We start from the raw sequence: 19,947 nt of genomic DNA on the forward strand, positions 1-19,947 counted from the left end.
TTTGGATAATGTGGATAATAAAGAAATTATTACACTCGCGGGTGAATCGTACTGATTTTACGAAACTCGTGTCGGGATTCATGTATTACACTCGCTCTCGCTCAGGTAATACAGAAATCCTGACACGAGTTTTGTAAAATCAGTACGACACACAAGCTCGTTTAATAATCTCTATGTATATTTTGTTAAATTATGCAGCTAACATCAATTATAAGAGTTAACATCAAGTTTGTTTTACGATTTAAACATATGAATAAAAAACAACAACATGCACACAATTTTTGCAGGTTCATATATATATATATATATATATATATATATATATATATATATATATATATATATATATTATAATAATAATAATAATAATATTAAAAAAGGACCATCTATATTGGTGTTGTATCCTGTGACACAGTCGATCACCTGAAAAGGCATATTCAATAATGTGAAGAGACGAATAAATATCACATGGATATCTCTTCCACCGCGGTGTAATAAAACATTATGTCACATTAGCTGTGCCCAAACTTGGATAACTTTAACTCGTTTAACTATTCTGTTTTAGCCAAAACACTTTTGACTGGAAATGACGAGCGTTCACACGTGTAGGAACTACACCGGTATACCGCAGAATGACCATATGTTTGACGTCCAATAGCCGATGATAAGATAAAAAATCAATGTGCTCTAGTGACGTCGTTAAATAAAACAAACTCTCTCTCTAAAACAATTTGCGTTCATACTTTCATGTAAACTAATTTGGTTATACCAGTTTAAACCAAACCACTTATATTTTAAACCGGTTCAGTTATACCTGTGTAACTAAAGCACATTCCGAAGTGTTTAGTTATACCAGTTTAGTTAAACTAGTTTAAAGTGTAAGTGTGAACGTAGCTGTATATTCTTAAACCAATAAGGCCTTAAAAAATTGTATTTTCGGAAACAGACCCTACCTAGAAAAAAGACCAAACCATAATGTTTTTCGCTGCATAATTTTTTTTTTCAATTAAAAAATATGTAGGTGGAAAGAGTATTAATATAATATTTTTGTTCTGGACTTGTGGTGTAGTTTATTGAAATAAAAACAAAATAAAAGCCGACTTATCCTACTTAATTTGTTTTTGGCACGTTCCCGGAAGCAGACAGTTTGTTTGCTGTGGTGCCACACATATTGCCTAGTTTGTAACACATTTTTTTCAATAATGTTCAATCAATATTTTCAGCAAGTGCAAAACGTGGCAACTGCGATAGTTTATATAGAGTATTAAAAACGATAACTATATGTCGGATTTCTTTTTCAAAACGTTCCCACATCACATAACACAACGATATGCTAGTCGTAAAGCATTGAAACGATGTTAAATAAATAAATAAATAAATAAATTATAATATATATATATATATATATATATAGAGAGAGAGAGAGAGAGAGAGAGAGAGAGAGAGAGAGAGAGAGAGAGAGAGAGAGAGAGAGAGAGAGAGAGAGAGAGAGAGAGAGGAGAGGAGAGGAGAGAGCGGTGGAGAAGGAGAGAGAGAGAGAGAGACGAGTAGAGAGAGAGGAGAGGAGAGAGAGAGAGAGTCGAGACGACTGAGAGCGAGAGAGGAGAGAGAGATGAGAGAGGAGAGGGAGGGGGAGGGAGAGAGAGAGATAGGGAGAGAGGGGAGGGAGAGAGGATGAGAGAGAGGGAGAGCGAGAGAGAGAGAGAGGCGCGGAGAGGGAGAGAGAGAGAGAGGAGAGAGAGGAGCGAGAGAGAGGATAGAGAGGCAGAGGGAGGGGGGAGGAGAGAAGGAGAGGGGAGAGAGAGAGAGAGCGAGAGGAGAGAGAGAGAGAGAAGGAGAGCGAGAGAGCGAGGGAGCGAGATACAGAGAGGCGAGAGAGAGAGAGGGAGGGCCGAGAGAGAGAGAGAGAGAATATTAGAGAGAGAGCGAAGAGAGAGGGAACGAGAGGAGACGTATTTATATTGCAGAGAGAGAGAGGGAGTTGGATAGAGATAAACATTAGATGCTTAACACTGGTATACGATGAGAGAGAGGACACTCCACAGTACAGAGCAATTGCAAACATTTTAAATATCAAGTCTTATTAGATGTTCGATATATAACATATATACATGTGACGCAGTGAGTATGTTTATAATTTTAACATCATCACAAACATCCAACATTGTAACACCGCATATAGCGCGCGCCACATATAGCACAACAGTACTGTATGCCGCGAAAAGGCATGGTCATACCGCATAAAGAGTAAATGAAAATTCTTGATCCAACCGTTCTTACATGTAAGTTATGGATCTGAAAGCGCTTAATTTCTCAAGTTCACTGTGCCCTTGACCTAGCAACATCAAAATTGATAGGGGTCATTAACTGGCCATGACCAACCATTATATCAAGTTAGGTCCTACCGTTCTCAAGTTATTGATCGGAACCCGTTTAACTACCCAAGGTCACTGTGAATTTGACCTAGTGACCTCAAAGTCGATAGGATTCCTCTACCTGTCCTGACCAACCTTCATATCAAGTTTGAGGAGCCTAGGCCCAACTGCAATGATTATAATATATACTGAACAAAATAAGAAACTTCCGCTAACTTTGCTTCAACATAACTTGATGAAAACAAACCGGGGGAATAATTGTTATATATGCGTTTAAAGAGTGTTCCATGATGCATCGTTTGGTGCAAAAATCATGGCCGTAGCAGCACCAGCAACAGCAGAAGTTGTAATAGCAGGAGGATGAGAGGGAGCAGCAGCAGCAACAACATCAACAGCAGTCAATAATTACAAAACGTCTCGAATGTCCAACCATTCTGTTTCTTTTAGTCATATATCCTCTTTCGGACAGGATCATCGGTTTGTTTTCTTTCAGTATCATCACTAACATTAAATGAAATATGATTAGAATTTCAACAGAATATATATATTAAACAAAGTGCGCTTTATGCGGGATCAAGGCACATGTCTGCCGCATATAGCTAACGTACGCTTTATGCGGCGCACGCTGCCGCATAAAGCTCATCGTTTGCTTTATGCGTTGAAAATCACCGCATAACGCTCACAGTTGTGCTATAATATGCGGCGCTCGCTATATGCGGCATTACACAGCATATACCTATCTTAATACTCCTTGAAAGGACGTTTGACATCCAATAGCCGATGATTAATTAAGCAATATGCTCCAACGATGTCGTTAAACAAAACAAACTTTTTTCTTGAAAGGACATTTTTTTTAAATGTTGCTCCAGGCTACGAGAGATATAATGGTGAATTGTGATAATGCAGTATTTCGGGGGGGGGGGGGGGGGGGGGGGGGGGGGGTGGGGGGGGTTCTGCTCGCATCCGTCACATATACTTGACACATTAATTTACTGAGAAGAAACAACATTCACTTCAATATCAGCGCTGTCGGTGTAACTGACGGCGCGTCAGTTTCGTGGAGTGCAGTCGTTTTAAGCAAACTAGAAAAATTAAATTTTGTAGGAGAAATGTGCTGGAATCATTTCAATTCCATCCTGAAATTGTGTTGAAATGTCTCCGAGATACTGAATTTTATTTTGAATTTTAATTGTAAACTATCTTTGATATGTGTACTTTTGTACAGCTCTCTACATTGTGTTTTAATTTAACGCTTGACAAAAATACCAAATGTTTGACATCCAATAGGTAATGATTGATAAATCAATGTGCTCTATTGGTGTCGTTAAATAAAACAAACTTTAAAATTTAAGTCTTAAATATTGGTGTTATTTATCACTGTACCTTAGTTTGACACCCAATAGCCGACGTATGTTTTTCGTACTGGGGTGTCGTTAAACACTCACTCATTCATTCATTCATTCGTTCATTCGGCTGGTATACCAAAGGCGGTGGAATGTGATATTCTGTCTGTGGGAAGGGTGCATATAAAAGATCCCTTGCTACTAATGGAAACAATAGCCGATGAATAAATATCAATGTGCTCTAGTGGTGTTGTTAAACAAAAACAAAACTTTATTTACTCTTTATTCACTACACATCTACCTTAGTTTGACACCCAGTAGCCGATGTATGGTTTGGTACTGGTGTGTCGTTCATGCATTCGTTTATTCGTTCATTCATTCATTCATCTATTCATTATTTCATTCATCCATTCATCCATTCAATCATTCTTTCATTCATTCATTCATTCATTCATTCATTCATTCATTTATTCATTCATATATTAATTCATTGATTCGTTGATTCATTCATGTTTGTTCTTTGTTTTCAGTTCGTGGCCCACCCGAGCTGCCAGCAGAAGTTGGTCAGTATTTGGTACTCGGACCTGCGCACCCTGGAGCGAGCCAACTGGTTTTACCGATCCCTCATCGTCGTCTGCATCACTGCCTTGTACCCCGTGTTAGCCGTCGTATACTGGGTGGCGCCGCATTCCATGGTAGGTTCACAAGTTAAAACATAACGGTAGAGGCATCACCTTCTCTGAAATATAACGATGGGTAAAGCTGTATCCTAAAGCTGAATCCTAACTGGCCGCGAGCAACGCGAGCGATGTGCGAGCGATTATTTTAGAAATCATTGATTTCAACTGCTGCATCCTAACCGCACGCTTGACCGGCCTCGGTGGCGTCGTGGCAGGCCATCGGTCTACAGGCTGGTAGGTACTGGGTTCGGATCCCAGTCAAGGCATGGGATTTTTAATCCAGATACCGACTCCAAACCTTGAGTGAGTGCACCGCAAGGCTCAATGGGTAGGTGTAAACCACTTGCACCGACCAGTGATCCATAACTGGTTCAACAAAGGCCATGGTTTGTGCTATCCTGCCTGTGGGAAGCGCAAATAAAAGATCCCTTGCTGCTAATCGGAAGAGTAGCCCATGTAGTGGCGACAGCGGGTTTCCTCTCAAAATATGTGTGGTCTGACGCCATATAACCGTAAATAAAATGTGTTGAGTGCGTCATTAAATAAAACATTTCTTTCTTTTCCTAACCGCACGCATACGGCGCGACCGATTCATGTAGTGGAGCGCGCGACATAATACCGATAGGAATTGTTTCTAATTTTTGTTTGTTGTCGCGCGACACGAGCGACAAACATATATTAACTAATGAAACAACGTTTAGTTGGCGGTTTCAACTGTTGATAACAATTTTAAAAAGAAGACTGTCGTTATGGTCGCGTCTGGTTTGGATAGAAATATTGTCGCATCGATCGCGTCCGGTTAGGATACAGCTTTAGAACCAGATCCAGCTATGTCCAAAATCATAGTTTTCAGTTACAAATAAAACACCTCAATACCCCTAACACCAAACACACCAAACACCAAACAAATAAACATTGAAACAAACAATAATGAAACGAGTAAATAAACAAAACAAACCCTCCCCTTACAAAACCCAACCAAGCTATATCGTTTAAACATTTCCTAAAAATCCAAAAAGAAAACTGTTTTATTATTATTTTTCAAATTATATGTCTTTGGATTACTCTTGATGCATTGTGTCCTAAAATGATAATTGTAATAATAATTTAAAATACTTTAAAAAAACACACCCACCTAAATGTAACCTCCATTAAAGTGACATTCCTGAGTTTGCTGCATTGTATGATATTTCCGAATAATAAAATATTTCTACGATTAAACTTACATATTAAATATATTTTCTTGTTTAGAATGTCAGTGTCTATATATTCAATGTGTTTCTGGTCGTCTTAATATTTGTAAGAAGCCCAAACTGGATTTTGTCTTCAAATAATTTTGTACGTACGTAAAAACTATATTTTAGGAAATAAGATGAAATTTAACCTAGTACAAATATTAGAACGATCAGAAACACGTTTAATATCCAGCCACTAATGTTTTATGCAGAAAAATATATTTGATATGTAATAACAATCGTTAAAATGTCTCTGTTAATCAATAACATCTTAAAAATTGCAGCAAACTCAGGAATGTCTCTTTAATATACAAGGGAAAACAAGCGAAAAGGTGGACTACTCTAATGTTTGAATAAAACACTTTGATTGTAAGCCGTTGAATAAAAAAACCTGTTTATTTTCAATCTAATTAAAATTAGCTTCACTATTACATGTAGATCTAACACCAGCCAGTTGGAGCTCATGTCCACCAATCAAAACCTTACTTGCAGAATCCTACCAGTGATTTAAAAATAATTTGAAAACATTCCGATTTATCCTGAGGGTATACGACATGTTTCGTGTGAATTACGAATGCCTTAAAACATGTTTTATTTTATAAAATAAATAATTTGTAATGTAAAACTGAAGACTGATTTAGTTAGGGTTTTTTTAATAAATAAATAAATAAATAATTTTTAATGTAAAATTGAAGACTGATAACCCACCCCGTACGTATTGGTATGGTTCGCTGTACTGCGGCCACTAAAATAGACTCGCCCGATATTTTTAGAATTTGTATGTTCCCAAATAACGTTATAAAAGGCGAAGTGTGATTGGTCAATATTTAAATTATTATTTACAGACGAAATGTTACCTGGACATTGGGGACTGCGCAGTGTTGTTAGCAATCCGATTAAAAGTAGTTCTACTGGTCTAAAGAAGGCATTCGTAATTCACATGAAACATATCGTATACCCTCAGGATAATTCGGAATGTTTTCAAATTATTTTTAAATCACTGGCAGGATTCTGCAAGTAAGGTTTTGATTGGTTGACATGAGCTCCAACTGGCTGGTGTTAGATCCACATGTAATAGTGGAGCTAATTTTAATTAGATTGGTTTATTTTATATTAAATATTAATTTAATTTTTAATATTTATTGAGCATCTTAATCATTATAATATGACGTATTATATTCTTGCATGTTTAAATATAGTACTAATCGTCTGCATTAATTTAAAACCATCAATCATACGGTAACGCATTATCAGTCTTGGATGCGTTGATCTGATATATACGTCATTTGGAAGTTCCAACCAGTGTTCCACAACTGGTGTAACAAAGGCCGTGGTATGTATTATCCTGTCTGTGGGATGGTGTATGTAAAATATCCTTTGCGAGTGACAAAGGAAAATTATTTCACGAGGGACATAAATTTGATAATAACTGAAAAAAAATCCTTTGCTGCTAATCGAAAACAAATAACTTAGCCACGGAATGGCTTTTACGGTCTTCGTCTTGTGTTATCGGTGTGGACCGTAACCATACGTTTCACGCTATATAACCGTAAACAAAAATGTGTTGAGTATGTCATAAATAAAATATGTCTTTCTTTAAAAATGTAGCGGGTTTCCTCTATATGTCAAAATTACCAAATGCCTGACATCCAATAGCCGATGATTAATAAATTAATCAATGTATTCTAGTGGTGTCGTTAAACATATCAAACGTTTTGTTTATTTGTTTAATTTTTCTTTGTTTCTTTCCTTCTTTTCTTTCTTTCTTCCTTCTTTCTTTTTTCTTTTCTCTTTCTTTCTTTCTTTCTTTCATTCTTCAGGGCCGTAGCTAGCGAGGGGTGGGGGCAAGGGGGCAGTTGCCTACCTCAAATGTTTTTTTTGACTGGTTATTGATATTCACATTTTAAGTATGTAACCTCCCTGAAATGGCTGCAAAATGGTATTTCAGATCATCTAGATTTCAAAATGTCCTGGGGGATGGGGGCATGCCCTGGACCCCTAGTGTCTCTCGTCTTCCATGCTCGTTCACTCCAATAATTCATCTGCCCCTCTCCCCCACGAAATCCTATCTATCTACGGCCCTGTTTTTTTTGTTTTCTTTTCTTTTTCATCATGTATAATGATTCAGTTGCAGGCGTCCGACGCAATATAACCGTCCCTGTCTATGGGATGGTGCATATAAAAGATCCCTTTCTGCTAATCGAAAAGAGTAGCCCATCAAGTGGCGACAGGGGGTTTCCTCTGTCAATATCTGTGTGGTTCTTAACCATATGTCTGACGCCATATAACCGTAAAAAAAATGTGTTGAGTGCGTCGTTAAATGAAACATTTCCTTCCTTCCTTACTCTCGGCGAGAGTCTAGCGAAACGCGAACCCAGTACCTACCAGCTTTAAATTCAGTAGCTTTAATCACGACACCACCGAGGCCGACTGTACAAATATTAGTTTCCCATCTGAGTTATTAATCTGTCTGACGCCATATAACCATAAATAAAAAATGTGTTGAGTGCGTCGTTAAATAAAATATTTCATTCTTTTTTTCTCCATATAACCGTAAATAAAATGTGTTGAGTGTGTCGTTAAAATAAAACATTTCATGTTGCAGGCAGGGCGATTTCTGCGCTACCCGTGTGTAAAGTTCATCGGGCAGAGCATGTCCTTTATGGCATTCCTTGCAATGATTCTGATCTCGACGGCCAAGGAGACGTCCCACCGACGTCTGTCTTACTTCCCCGATGTGCACCACCTCTACAACCTGAAGATCCGTACGAACCAGTACCCGGACGATTTCGTCTTGAGGACGTTCGAAGCGGAATACATCCACATTATAATGACCATCTGGATCGCTGGTGAGTAATTGTAGTTGAAAAATTGATGACACTGTCCAGAATATGCTGCTACATATAATAAGATGTTTGCGACCAATAGAGATTTAAAAAAAAAAAAAACCTAGAAAAGTTACATATTAAATAAATATTTTTGTTTAGAATGCCAGTGTCTATATATGCATGGTGTTTTTGGTTGATTTCATTTCCCAATAATTTTTAAACATATGAAAGAAATATCTTATGAAATAAAAATGGAATTTGAGCTAGTACAAAACAGTAGGACGATTAGAAACATACATATTAGATATACAGAAACTTATTCATAATGTATTTAATAAGTAATATTCGCTCTGTTAGTAAGAAACATACATATTAGATATACAGACACTGGTATTCATAACAGGAAATGTATTTAATAAGTAATATTCGCTCTGTTAGTAAGAAACATACATATTAGATATACAGAAACTGATATTCATAGCAGGAAATGTATTTAATAAGTAATATTCGCTCTGTTAGTAAGAAACATACATATTAGATATACAGACACTGGTATTCATAACAGGAAATGTATTTAATAAGTAATATTCGCTCTGTTAGTAAGAAACATACATATTAGATATACAGACACTGATATTCATAGCAGGAAATGTATTTAATAAGTAATATTCGCTCTGTTAGTAAGAAACATACATATTAGATATACAGACACTGGTATTCATAACAGGAAATGTATTTAATAAGTAATATTCGCTCTGTTAGTAAGAAACATACATATTAGATATACAGACACTGGTATTCATAACAGGAAATGTATTTAATAAGTAATATTCGCTCTGTTAGTAAGAAACATACATATTAGATATACAGACACTGATATTCATAGCAGGAAATGTATTTAATAAGTAATATTTGCTCTGTTAGTAAGAAACATACATATTAGATATACAGACACTGGTATTCATAACAGGAAATGTATTTAATAAGTAATTTTTGCTCTGTTAGTAAGAAACATCTTACAGTATTAGTTAACTCAGAAGAATTCCTTTGGAAAAGTAAACAAAAAAGGCCCTTTCTGCTTTATAAGTAGGTCCGGTATGGCAACACGGGTTTACATGCACCTCTTCTGTCTTACCCAAGTGTCGAAATAGCCATATACCAGACACCAAATAGCCCGGTCGGCCTGGGATCGATCCCCGTCGGTGTTCCCATTGGGTTATTTCTCGTTCCAGCCAGTGCATCACGACTGGCATATCAAAGTCCGTGGTATGTACTACCCTGTATCTGGGATGGTGCATATGAACAATCCCTTGCTGCTAATCGAAAAGAGTAGCCCATGAAGTGGCCAAAAAGGATTTCCTCTCTCAATATCTGTGTGGTCCTTAACTAGATGTCTGACACCATATAACCGTAAATAAAATGTGTTAAGTGCGTCGTTAAATAAAACATTTCCTTCCTTCCTTCCTTCCAAATAGCCATGGTTACAAATGTACTGATGTGTGTGTGTGTTTCTTTGTTTGTGTGCGTGTGTGTGTGTGTGTGTGTGTGTGTGTGTGTGTGTGTGTGTGTGTGTGTTTGAAAGAAATATGCCTTTCTTTCTGTACAAACCGGCCTCGGTGGCGTCGTGGCATGCCATCTGTCTACAAGCTGGTAGGTACTGGGTTCAGATCCCAGTCGAGGCATGGGATTTTTAATCCGGATACCGACTCCAAACCCTGAGTGAGTGCTCCGCGAGACTCAGTGGGTAGGTGTAAACCACTTGCACCGACCACTGATCCATAACTGGTTCAACAAAGGCCATGGTTTGTGCTGTCCTGCCTGTGGGAAGCGCAAATAAAAGATCCCTTGCTGCTAATCGGAAGAGTAGCCCATGTAGTGGCGACAGCGGGTTTCCTCTCAAAATCTGTGTAGGCCTTAACCATATGTCTGACGCCATATAACCGTAAATAAAATGTGTTGAGTGCGTCGTTAAATAAAACATTTCTTTCTTTCTTTCTTTCTGTACAAGGGCGGGATTTAGCTCAGTCAGTTAAGAACTCGCTTGAGGTTCTTGTCACGCAGTATTGGAACCACCTCGGTTGATTCATTCAACTGGTTGGATATTTTTGTCGTTCCAACCAGTTCACCACAACTGGTCAAAGGCCGTGGTATGTGCTTTCCTATTTGTAGGCAAGTGCATATAAAAGATCCCTTGCTGCATTAAGAAAAATGCAGCAGGTTTCCTCTCATGACTACGAATAAAGTGTTCCTCTAATCACTACGTGTTAGAATTCCAAAATGTTTGAAATCCAACAGCCGATGATTAATTAATCAATGTGCTCTAGTGGTGTCGTTAAACAAAAAAAGTAAAAAAAAAATATATAAAAAATAAATAAAGTGTTCCTCTGATAACTACGTGTTAGAATTCCAAAATGTTTGAAATCCAATAGCCGATGATTAATTAATCAATGTGCTTTAGTGGTGTCGTTAAACAAAAAAAGTTTTAAAAAATATATAAAAAATAAATAAAGTGTTCCTCTGATAACTACGTGTTAGAATTCCAAAATGTTTGAAATCCAATAGCCGATGATTAATTTATCAGTGTGCTCTAGTGATGTCGTTAACCAAAACAAACTTTTTCTTTCCCTACAGGCATGCTGTGGCAGGAGTTGAAACAGTTGTATGGAGATGGGGTGTCGCACTACTTTGATTCGCTGTATAACTATCTCGACATGTCTGTGCTTACCTTATACGTGGCGTCCTTCACGCTCAGATACGTGTGCGTATTCAAGGTAAGTCATGCTGCAATTACCGACCTCGGTGGCGCTGAGCCATCAGACTACAGGCAGGTAGGTACAGGGTTCGCAGCCCTGTACCGGCTCCAACCCACAGCGAGTTCTTAAGGGCTCAGTGGGTAGGTGTAAGGTCACTACACCCTTCTTCTCTGTCACTAACCACTAACCAACCTAACAACTAACCCACTGTCCTGGACAGACAGCCCAGATAACTGAGGTGTGTCCAGGACAGCGTGCTTGAACCTTAATTGGATATAAGCACGAAAATAAATTGAAATATGAAAACGATGCTCCAATTAATATTTATTTATATACCTATTCGTTTTCATTATTTTTATATATGAATTATATCTTAGAAATATTTTTTTTAAATATATTTTTTCATTCACTGACATATGAATAAGGCGTATTCAAAACTTAAAAACATATTTTTTGTATTAGGGTCGTTTTTGCAAGAGGGCGATATTTGTGGCGGCGTAGGCGATTCTACGGTTATGAATAACGATATTCCGGTATGAGCGAAATTGAAAATATTAGTAATTCATTTATCGATTTCGCAAACACAAATTCAGATAACCTAATGACCTTTCATATATAATTTTTAACTTTTTAAATATAAAATAGCAATGATTGTTTTTCATAGATGTAAATGATGTCCTAAATTTAACGTTCGAACCAAAAATACGTTACGCAATATAGTAGATTGCGAACGAAACGATTGTTGTCGCAATTTTCAGAGGCCGCATAACCCCTCCGCACCTCCCTCCCCCACCCACAAAAAAAAAAGATCCTAAAAAGAAAACCCCGCCAACAGGGAAAACGACCCTAATTATCTGAATTTCATAACATACTGTTTGTACTGGATATATAGGCGTAGCCAGTCTGGGTTTTGCCCAAATTAAACGAAAATACCCTAATCTAGATAACAACATTTATTCAAATTAGCATTACGGCCAAACAGCTATGCAGGGTTGCAAACAAATCACTACGCATTTTTACACGGATTACAACTAATTTTGAGAGTAGAATGATGGAAATACATGATTAAAAGGTCCGAGTTTAGCATATTTTTTGCCAAAATATCTGTATCGTGTTTGCCCGAATTTGAGGTTTTGCTCCTGCACTAGGGGCTGCCGAGGACACCCCACCCCCACCCCGACTGCCCCCCCCCCCCCCCCCCCATCCCCCCGTCTCGTACGCTTATGTCTGTATGTGCAAGTTAACTTTTTTTTTTTTTTTTCATGCAGGTTAAAGGATCCTTGGAATACTTCAGACAAACTGAGTCATGGGAACTGCTACTCAACAATACACAAGAAGCTAGATACCAGTGGTACTGGTTACCTGCAGGTATGCACAACACTCGTTTAAGTCACATATTCAATCAGGGACGTACCCTCCGGGAGGGGGAGGGGGGGGGGGGGGGGGGGGGGTACGGGGGCAGTTACCCCACTGAGAATCTCACTTTTTTTCACTCCAGAAAATAGCATACACATCTCACGGTTTAATTTGTATTGTGTTTCATTTGTTTATAAAAAATAGTGCCTCCCCCCCCCCCCCGGATTTTGATCAGGGTACGGCCCTGTCAATTGTACGCATATGCAGACTAAATGCTTAGTAGAGTAGTAAGGCAGGGTGGAATGGGGGAGAACAGGGGATGCAGTGACGTCCCGGTGGCTGATGCTACGAGTACTGTTGGACCTACTGCTGAATAGAAACGAAAGGAAGAAGGAAGGAAATGTTTTTTATTTAACAACACACTCAACACATTTTATTTACGGTTATACGGCGTCGGACATAATATGGTTAAGGACAACACAGATATTGAGAAAGCAAACCCGCTGTCGCCACTTCATGGGCTACTCTTTTCGATTAGCAGCAAGGGATCTTTTATATGCACCATCCCATAGACAGGATAGCTCATACCACAGCCTTTGATATACCAGTCGTGGTGCACTGGCTGGAACGAGAAATAGTGCAATGGGGCCACCGACGGGGATCGATCCCAGACCGACCGCGCATCAAGCGAATGCTTTACCACTGGGCTACGTCCCGCCCTTGAAACGAAAGGAAAAAACCTGGCCCAGATCTGACTATATATATTCCGCAATAGCCCAGTAAGAATTTACGCCACTCACTATACTAAAGTAAACGGAATTGATAAAGAACAATTAATTGAATACTACTCCTTCTAAACGCCTATTACAATTACAAATACACGTAATATAATAAATATTTTAAGGGATTCCGTATTGTAATGTTCAGACCGGTAACTGAATGAAATGCGAACAGCTGCCGTCTATTTCTGTAGGTGGGCGGAACGTAGCCCAGTGGTCTGCGATCGATCCCCGTCGGTGGGCCCATTGGGCTATGTCACGTTCCAGCCAGTGCACCGCGATTGGTACATCAAAGGCCGTGATATGTGCTATTCTGTCTATGGGATGGTGCATACAAAAGATCCCTTGCTGCTAATCATAAAGTACCCCAGTATTTTTACCAGCTGGTTTCTTTAGCAAGTTTTCATCCCAGGTCTCTGAATATTCGACTAGCATTCGTGCACATTTACAGGCCTCGGTGGCGTAGTGGTTAGGCTATCGGTCTACAGGCTGGTAGGTACTGGGTTCGGATCCCAGTCGAGGCATGGGATTTTTAATCCAGATACCGACTCCAAACCCTGCGTGAGTGATCCACAAGGCTCAGTGGGTAGGTGTAAACCACTTGCATCGACCAGTGATCCAGAACTGGTTCAACAAAGGCCATGGTTTGTGCTATCCTGCCTGTGGGAAGCGCAAATAAAAGATCTCTTGCTGCTAATCGGAAAGAGTAGCCCATGTAGTAGCGACAGCAGGTTTCCTCTCAAAATCTGTGTGGTCCTTAACCATATGTTTGACGCCATATAACCGTAAATAAAATGTGTTGAGTGCGTCGTTAAATAAAACATTTCCTTTGTTCTATTTCTGTAGATGAAAGCGAAGAATCATTCTATGAATATACATCAGGAATTATTGTTTATCGTATACTGTTGGTCGTGATGTCAGTGTTCCTCAGTGATTTAAGAAAACGTACCGGCTCCGATGGCATCTTGGTTAAGCCATGAGCTTTTCTTGGGACGTTTGTCCAGGACAGTGTGCATAAGTCTTGCTTGAATATTTAAGGTCGATTTGTTATCATTAGATGTCTGGTATTGCAACTTCTTGGTGGATTCTAGTTAAAGAGACATTCCTGAGTTTGCTGCAATTTTTAAGATGTTATCGACTAACAGAGACTTTAACGATTGTAATTACATATCAAATATATTTTTCTGCATAAAATATTAGTGGCTGTATATTAAACGTGTTTCTGATCGTTCTAATCTTTGTACTAGGTTAAATTTCATTTTATTTCCTAAAATATTATTTTTTCGTACGTACGAAATTATTTGAAGACAAAATCCAGTTTGGGCTTCTTGCAAATATTAAGACGACCAGAAATACATTAAATATACAGACACTGACATTCTAAACAAGAAAATATATTTAATATGTGAAATATTTGTATTAGTCGGAAACATCTTACAATGCAGCAAACTCAGTAATGTCCCTTTAAATCGGTAGAGCTAAAAAGTCAGTGTTTGTTTTGTCTAACGACATCACTAGAACACGTTGAATTATTAATGATCGGTTATTGGGCGTTGAACATTTGGTAATTCTGAGACGACGTCCCACTACATTTTCCCATCAGAAACAAGGCATCTTGTATATGCATGTCACGGGGATTCTATAATTCCCGTAACTGAATAAAACACGATTATCAAAATATCTCTCCTAACGGTATATCTATTAGATCTCTCTGTAACAGGCTGTTAAACCCTAGTATGGCTCGTCTCTAGGTATGATCAGAGATACGATCTTATATAAAGTATATATTATTATAGCACGTTAGTTCTCTAGAAAACACAACAAAAACACAATACACTTTGGAATCTGTATTAATCTACGCTGACAAATGTACAGCCGTAGTAGTTAATTAATAACAGCAATAATAACAACCCAGAACTGATCACTTAATTAGTTAATCTCTAGGTGTCTAGTTACACAATATGCGAATCACTTCACCGTTACACCACACCCACACGTGTGATAATTGAGAAACGCTTCCAGGAGAAGTTAATTAATAAAGGAATTACAACACCATTCCTAACTGGTTAATTTTTTAGTTAACCCTTACTACTCGTTCAGTAACGTGTGATAATTTAGGAACGCTTCCAAGGGAACTTAATTAATAAAGGAATTTCAGCTCTATTCCTAACGGGTTAATTTTTAATTAACCCTAACTACTCATTCAGTAACCTTGTAACACAGAATTAATACTGGTACCGATCACAATAAAGACAATAACCTACAGTGTACCTAGGTCCGCTAGGATGACTGGCTAAGCTTTATATTACCAAATACTCATATAATGTTAGAACAAGAAGTCTACGATTTACTTCGTCAGATGACCGAAGACACTGTCTAAAGAATATTGGTATAATACAGTATTAAAAGATTTAAAGTCACATCAATCACATCAAGGTTATACACAGAGCAGAAATGATATTTACCAAAGTCCAAACGGACTAACGTTCCCTCGGAGCCTTCCTATTCGTTCTCTTAGATATCTCTAAATCCTAGCTATTTATTATAAATCAGAATTGGCCTGGGGGTACAAGGCGGTACCTCCCCCTATCATCTGATATTTCATCTCTACTAGCGTCAGTATATTTCTCTCTGATCGTCAGACTTACTGACGCGAGTCGTCGCCATCACGGTTGTAAAAACCGCACTCGCAGAGGTATTACGTAACTACTCGCCACATGGCCTCCGCAGCTGGACTAAGTGCATATTGGAATGTCCGATCGTGCGAAGTATTACGTAACAAGTTGCCCACCTGGGCTACGGGCAATGAAACTGCACACGGCCCTCTAACACAATTAAAATCGCCACAGGCGAAACAAATCTAAGAGCATGTTCCGTCACAATGCACTTTTCCAAAAGAAGAAACATATAATGGCCTTTGATATACCAGTAAAAAAAACCCCATAAAGCCTAAGCCAAAAAACCCAACCCCCCCCCCCAACCCCCCCCCAACAACCCCACACCCCCCAAAAAAACCCCACAACAAAAATAAACCAACAACAAAAAAACCCCAACCACACAGAGAATGGATCCACTGTTGATGTTTGATCCTGCGACCCAAGCACCTCAAACGAGCGCTCTACCAACTGAGGTAGATCCTCCCCACTCTGTTTTAATATTTGAACGACTTAGTCTTTCGAATAAATCAGTACATTCTAAAAGGAGCAATGTTGATTAGGGATAAGATTTAAGCACTAAATCAGTACATTCTAATTCACTACCGTATAAAAGGAGCAATGTTGATTAGGGATAAGATTTAAGCACTAAATCAGTACATTCTAATACACTACCGTATAAAAGGAGCAATGTTGAGTAGGGATAAGATTTAAACACTAAATCAGTACATTCTAATTCACTACCGTATAAAATGAGCAATGTTGATTAGGGATAAGATTTAAACACTAAATCAGTACATTCTAATACACTACCGTATAAAAGGAGCAATGTTGAGTAGGGATAAGATTTAAACACTAAATCAGTACATTCTAATTCACTACCGTATAAAATGAGCAATGTTGATTAGGGATAAGATTTAAACACTAAATCAGTACATTCTAATTCACTACCGTATAAAATGAGCAATGTTGATTAGGGATAAGATTTAAACACTAAATCAGTACATTCTAATACACTACCGTATAAAAGGAGCAATGTTGAGTAGGGATAAGATTTAAACACTAAATCAGTACATTCTAATACACTACCGTATAAAAGGAGCAATGTTGAGTAGGGATAAGATTTAAACACTAAATCAGTACATTCTAATTCACTACCGTATAAAATGAGCAATGTTGATTAGGGATAAGATTTAAACACTAAATCAGTACATTCTAATTCACTACCGTATAAAAGGAGCAATGTTGATTAGGGATAAGATTTAAACACTATATTGTTCTGGACATAAAGCATGACTGGTCTAAAGATCGAACGCCCCAGTGGTGCCGTCTTAACCAGCACCTCAAGCTGGTATGCCATAGGCTTTGGTATGTGCTGCCTTGTGATTGACAAAGTGCATATAAAATATTCATTGCTGTTACGAAATAACCATATGTTAGACACGTTGATACGTTGCAGTAGTTTTCAAATATATATTGAGAATTGTGATTGCTTTTAGGATTAGAACTTTATTTCCTTCAGCGAGTAAATAGAAATAATTCAAATGTCTCAACCTTGCCAGAAACAAGAAAAATATATCATCGTTATTGAGGTTACTTACTGTCACATCCTGAAATCAAAACAGACTTTGATGGTGTTGTTGCTATGTCAGCAGACATTACGTCTCATAGGTACACTGTTCGCATTTCGGTACCGGCTAAAGTTTTAATTCTCTAACCACTATCAGTTAGTCATTAGCTCAGTTTTATGGATAGGGAATCCAAATGGATGTCTCTGAACCTTAATTGTATATAACGTTTCAACGTTTAAGTAATGTACTATAGATCATGAATAGATGTACCGAATTCAACTGTACTTATTATGTCCAATGACACAATTCCCCCCCCCCCCCTCGACTAAACCTTTTAATTAGTATCCTCAGTTATAAAATATATATTTATACCAAGATACAAGGGTGATAATATTAATATCATTTTAAAAATATGTAGCATGGTTTAATTTCTTGGCGCTCATAGCGTTATGTAATGACGAGCTGGCACTCCACTGGAAAAGGTCTATAAAAAAAAACCCCATCTATTTACATATGCAATTGGTGGCCATCTTGGAATATAAGACAAAGTACATGTACACTAAATCTCAAGCTTCAGCCATAATTTGAACGTTTCTTATAAATCTGACCCATTAGCATCTGTACTACTGAACAAAACAACTAAGGAGTGACGTCACATTTGACCGTTAATGTTTGTGTGACATCATATGAAACTGAGACACCTACTTGTTCCCCCCAGATCGCTTCTACTGGGACAGCTGGGACCCGTACAACATGGCGGAGGCGACGTTCGCTCTGGCCAACGTGATCAGCTTCTCCCGCGTGTCAGCCGTCCTGCCCACCAACGAGCTGTTCGGACCTATGCAAATCTCACTGGCCAGGATGATCACGGTACGCCCACCTAGAGGGTTTCTTGTGTTATATGCTATGCTATGCTATGCTATGCTATGCTATGCTATGCTATGCTATACGATATTAGGTTATATGTTGTTAGGTTATATGTTATGTTATTTGATGTTATATTTTTGTTAGGTTATGTTTTATTGTTATTTTAGGTTATATGTTATGTAATGTCATGTTTTGTATCTTATGTATATTATGTTACATGTTATAAATGTAATCAAGTTATATCTGTCATATCTTTGTTATGTTATGTACGTTGTCATACCTTGTTATCAAATATCGTGTTATGTTATACGTTTTATAAATGCTGTTGTTATGTTATGTTAAGCCACGTTATGTTACGTTATCTGATGTTACATCATACATGTTTATGTTATATGTTATCTTATATGATATGTTTTATGTTTGTTATGTAATTATGTTATAATACATTATTTTTGTGTTTTTTGTTATGCTAATTGTTATGTTATATGTTGTTTTATTATATTATTGTTTGCTATATGTATGTTATGTTGTGTTGTGTTATGTTGTGTTGTGTGATGTCATGCAATGCTATGCTATGCTATGTTGTGTTATGCTAAATAATGTTATATTTGTTATGTTATATTATGTTTGGTGTTATGTTATACGTTCCTATAGTAAATGATGTTATGTTATATGCAATTATGGTGTCATGCTGTGTTATACTATATGGTTATGTTATGTCTTTTTATATATTACATTATATGTTTTTGTTTTATGTTGTTATGTTATTATGTATTATTTTATATGATTTGTTATGTTATGTTATATGCTATTATATTATGACATGTTATATATTATAGGTTATGTTATATGTCATTTATATGTTGTTCTGTTATGTCACATGCTATGTTATGTCACGTGCTATGTTATATGTTGTTATTTGATGTTATATTTGTTCATGTCTTGTTCTATTATGTAACTTTTTGTATATCCTGTTGTGTTATCTGTTATGTTATATCATATGTTGCTATGTTATGTTATATACTGTTATATGTTATGGTACATGGTTGATTTATGTTATCTGTGGTTATGTTATGTTATGTTATCTGTGGTTCTGTTCTGTTCTGTTCTGTTCTGTTCTGTTATGTTATGTTATGTTATGTTATGTTATGTTATGTTATGTTATGTTATGTTATGTTATGTTATGTTATGTTATGTTATGTTCTGTTCTGTTATGTTATCTGTGGTTATGTTCTGTTCTGTTCTGTTCTGTTATGTTCTGGAACGTTATAGTATATTACATTGCTTTATTCGTTGTTTTGTGTTATATGTTAAGTTGTTATATTATTTGTTATGCCATGTTGTACAATATATATGGTTATGTTATGTTACATGTTATGCTGCTTTATGTTATTTTTTATCTTTTTGTGTTATATGTTGTGTTATATGCTATGTTGTGTTATATTTTAATATGTTATATGTTATTTTCAGTCATGTTATGTTTTTGCATTGTATTTTATTTTGTTA

General features: G+C 37.3%; 1 protein-coding gene across 1 annotated transcript in view; it reads left to right on the forward strand.

Annotated features, from left to right (window-relative positions):
• The window catches only part of LOC121388093 (short transient receptor potential channel 3-like), a 251,271-nt gene that overhangs the window by 214,511 nt on the left and 16,813 nt on the right, over window positions 1-19,947 (forward strand). Inside the window, exons 6-10 of the mRNA XM_041519309.1 lie at window positions 4,249-4,413; window positions 8,239-8,482; window positions 11,093-11,232; window positions 12,483-12,582; window positions 18,293-18,444. Of these exons, the coding sequence (XP_041375243.1) occupies window positions 4,249-4,413; window positions 8,239-8,482; window positions 11,093-11,232; window positions 12,483-12,582; window positions 18,293-18,444 (801 nt within the window). The remainder of the gene's footprint in view (window positions 1-4,248; window positions 4,414-8,238; window positions 8,483-11,092; window positions 11,233-12,482; window positions 12,583-18,292; window positions 18,445-19,947) is intronic.

Source organism: Gigantopelta aegis, chromosome 14, assembly GCF_016097555.1.
Source record: "Gigantopelta aegis isolate Gae_Host chromosome 14, Gae_host_genome, whole genome shotgun sequence".
Taxonomy (NCBI): Eukaryota; Metazoa; Mollusca; class Gastropoda; order Neomphalida; family Peltospiridae; genus Gigantopelta; species Gigantopelta aegis.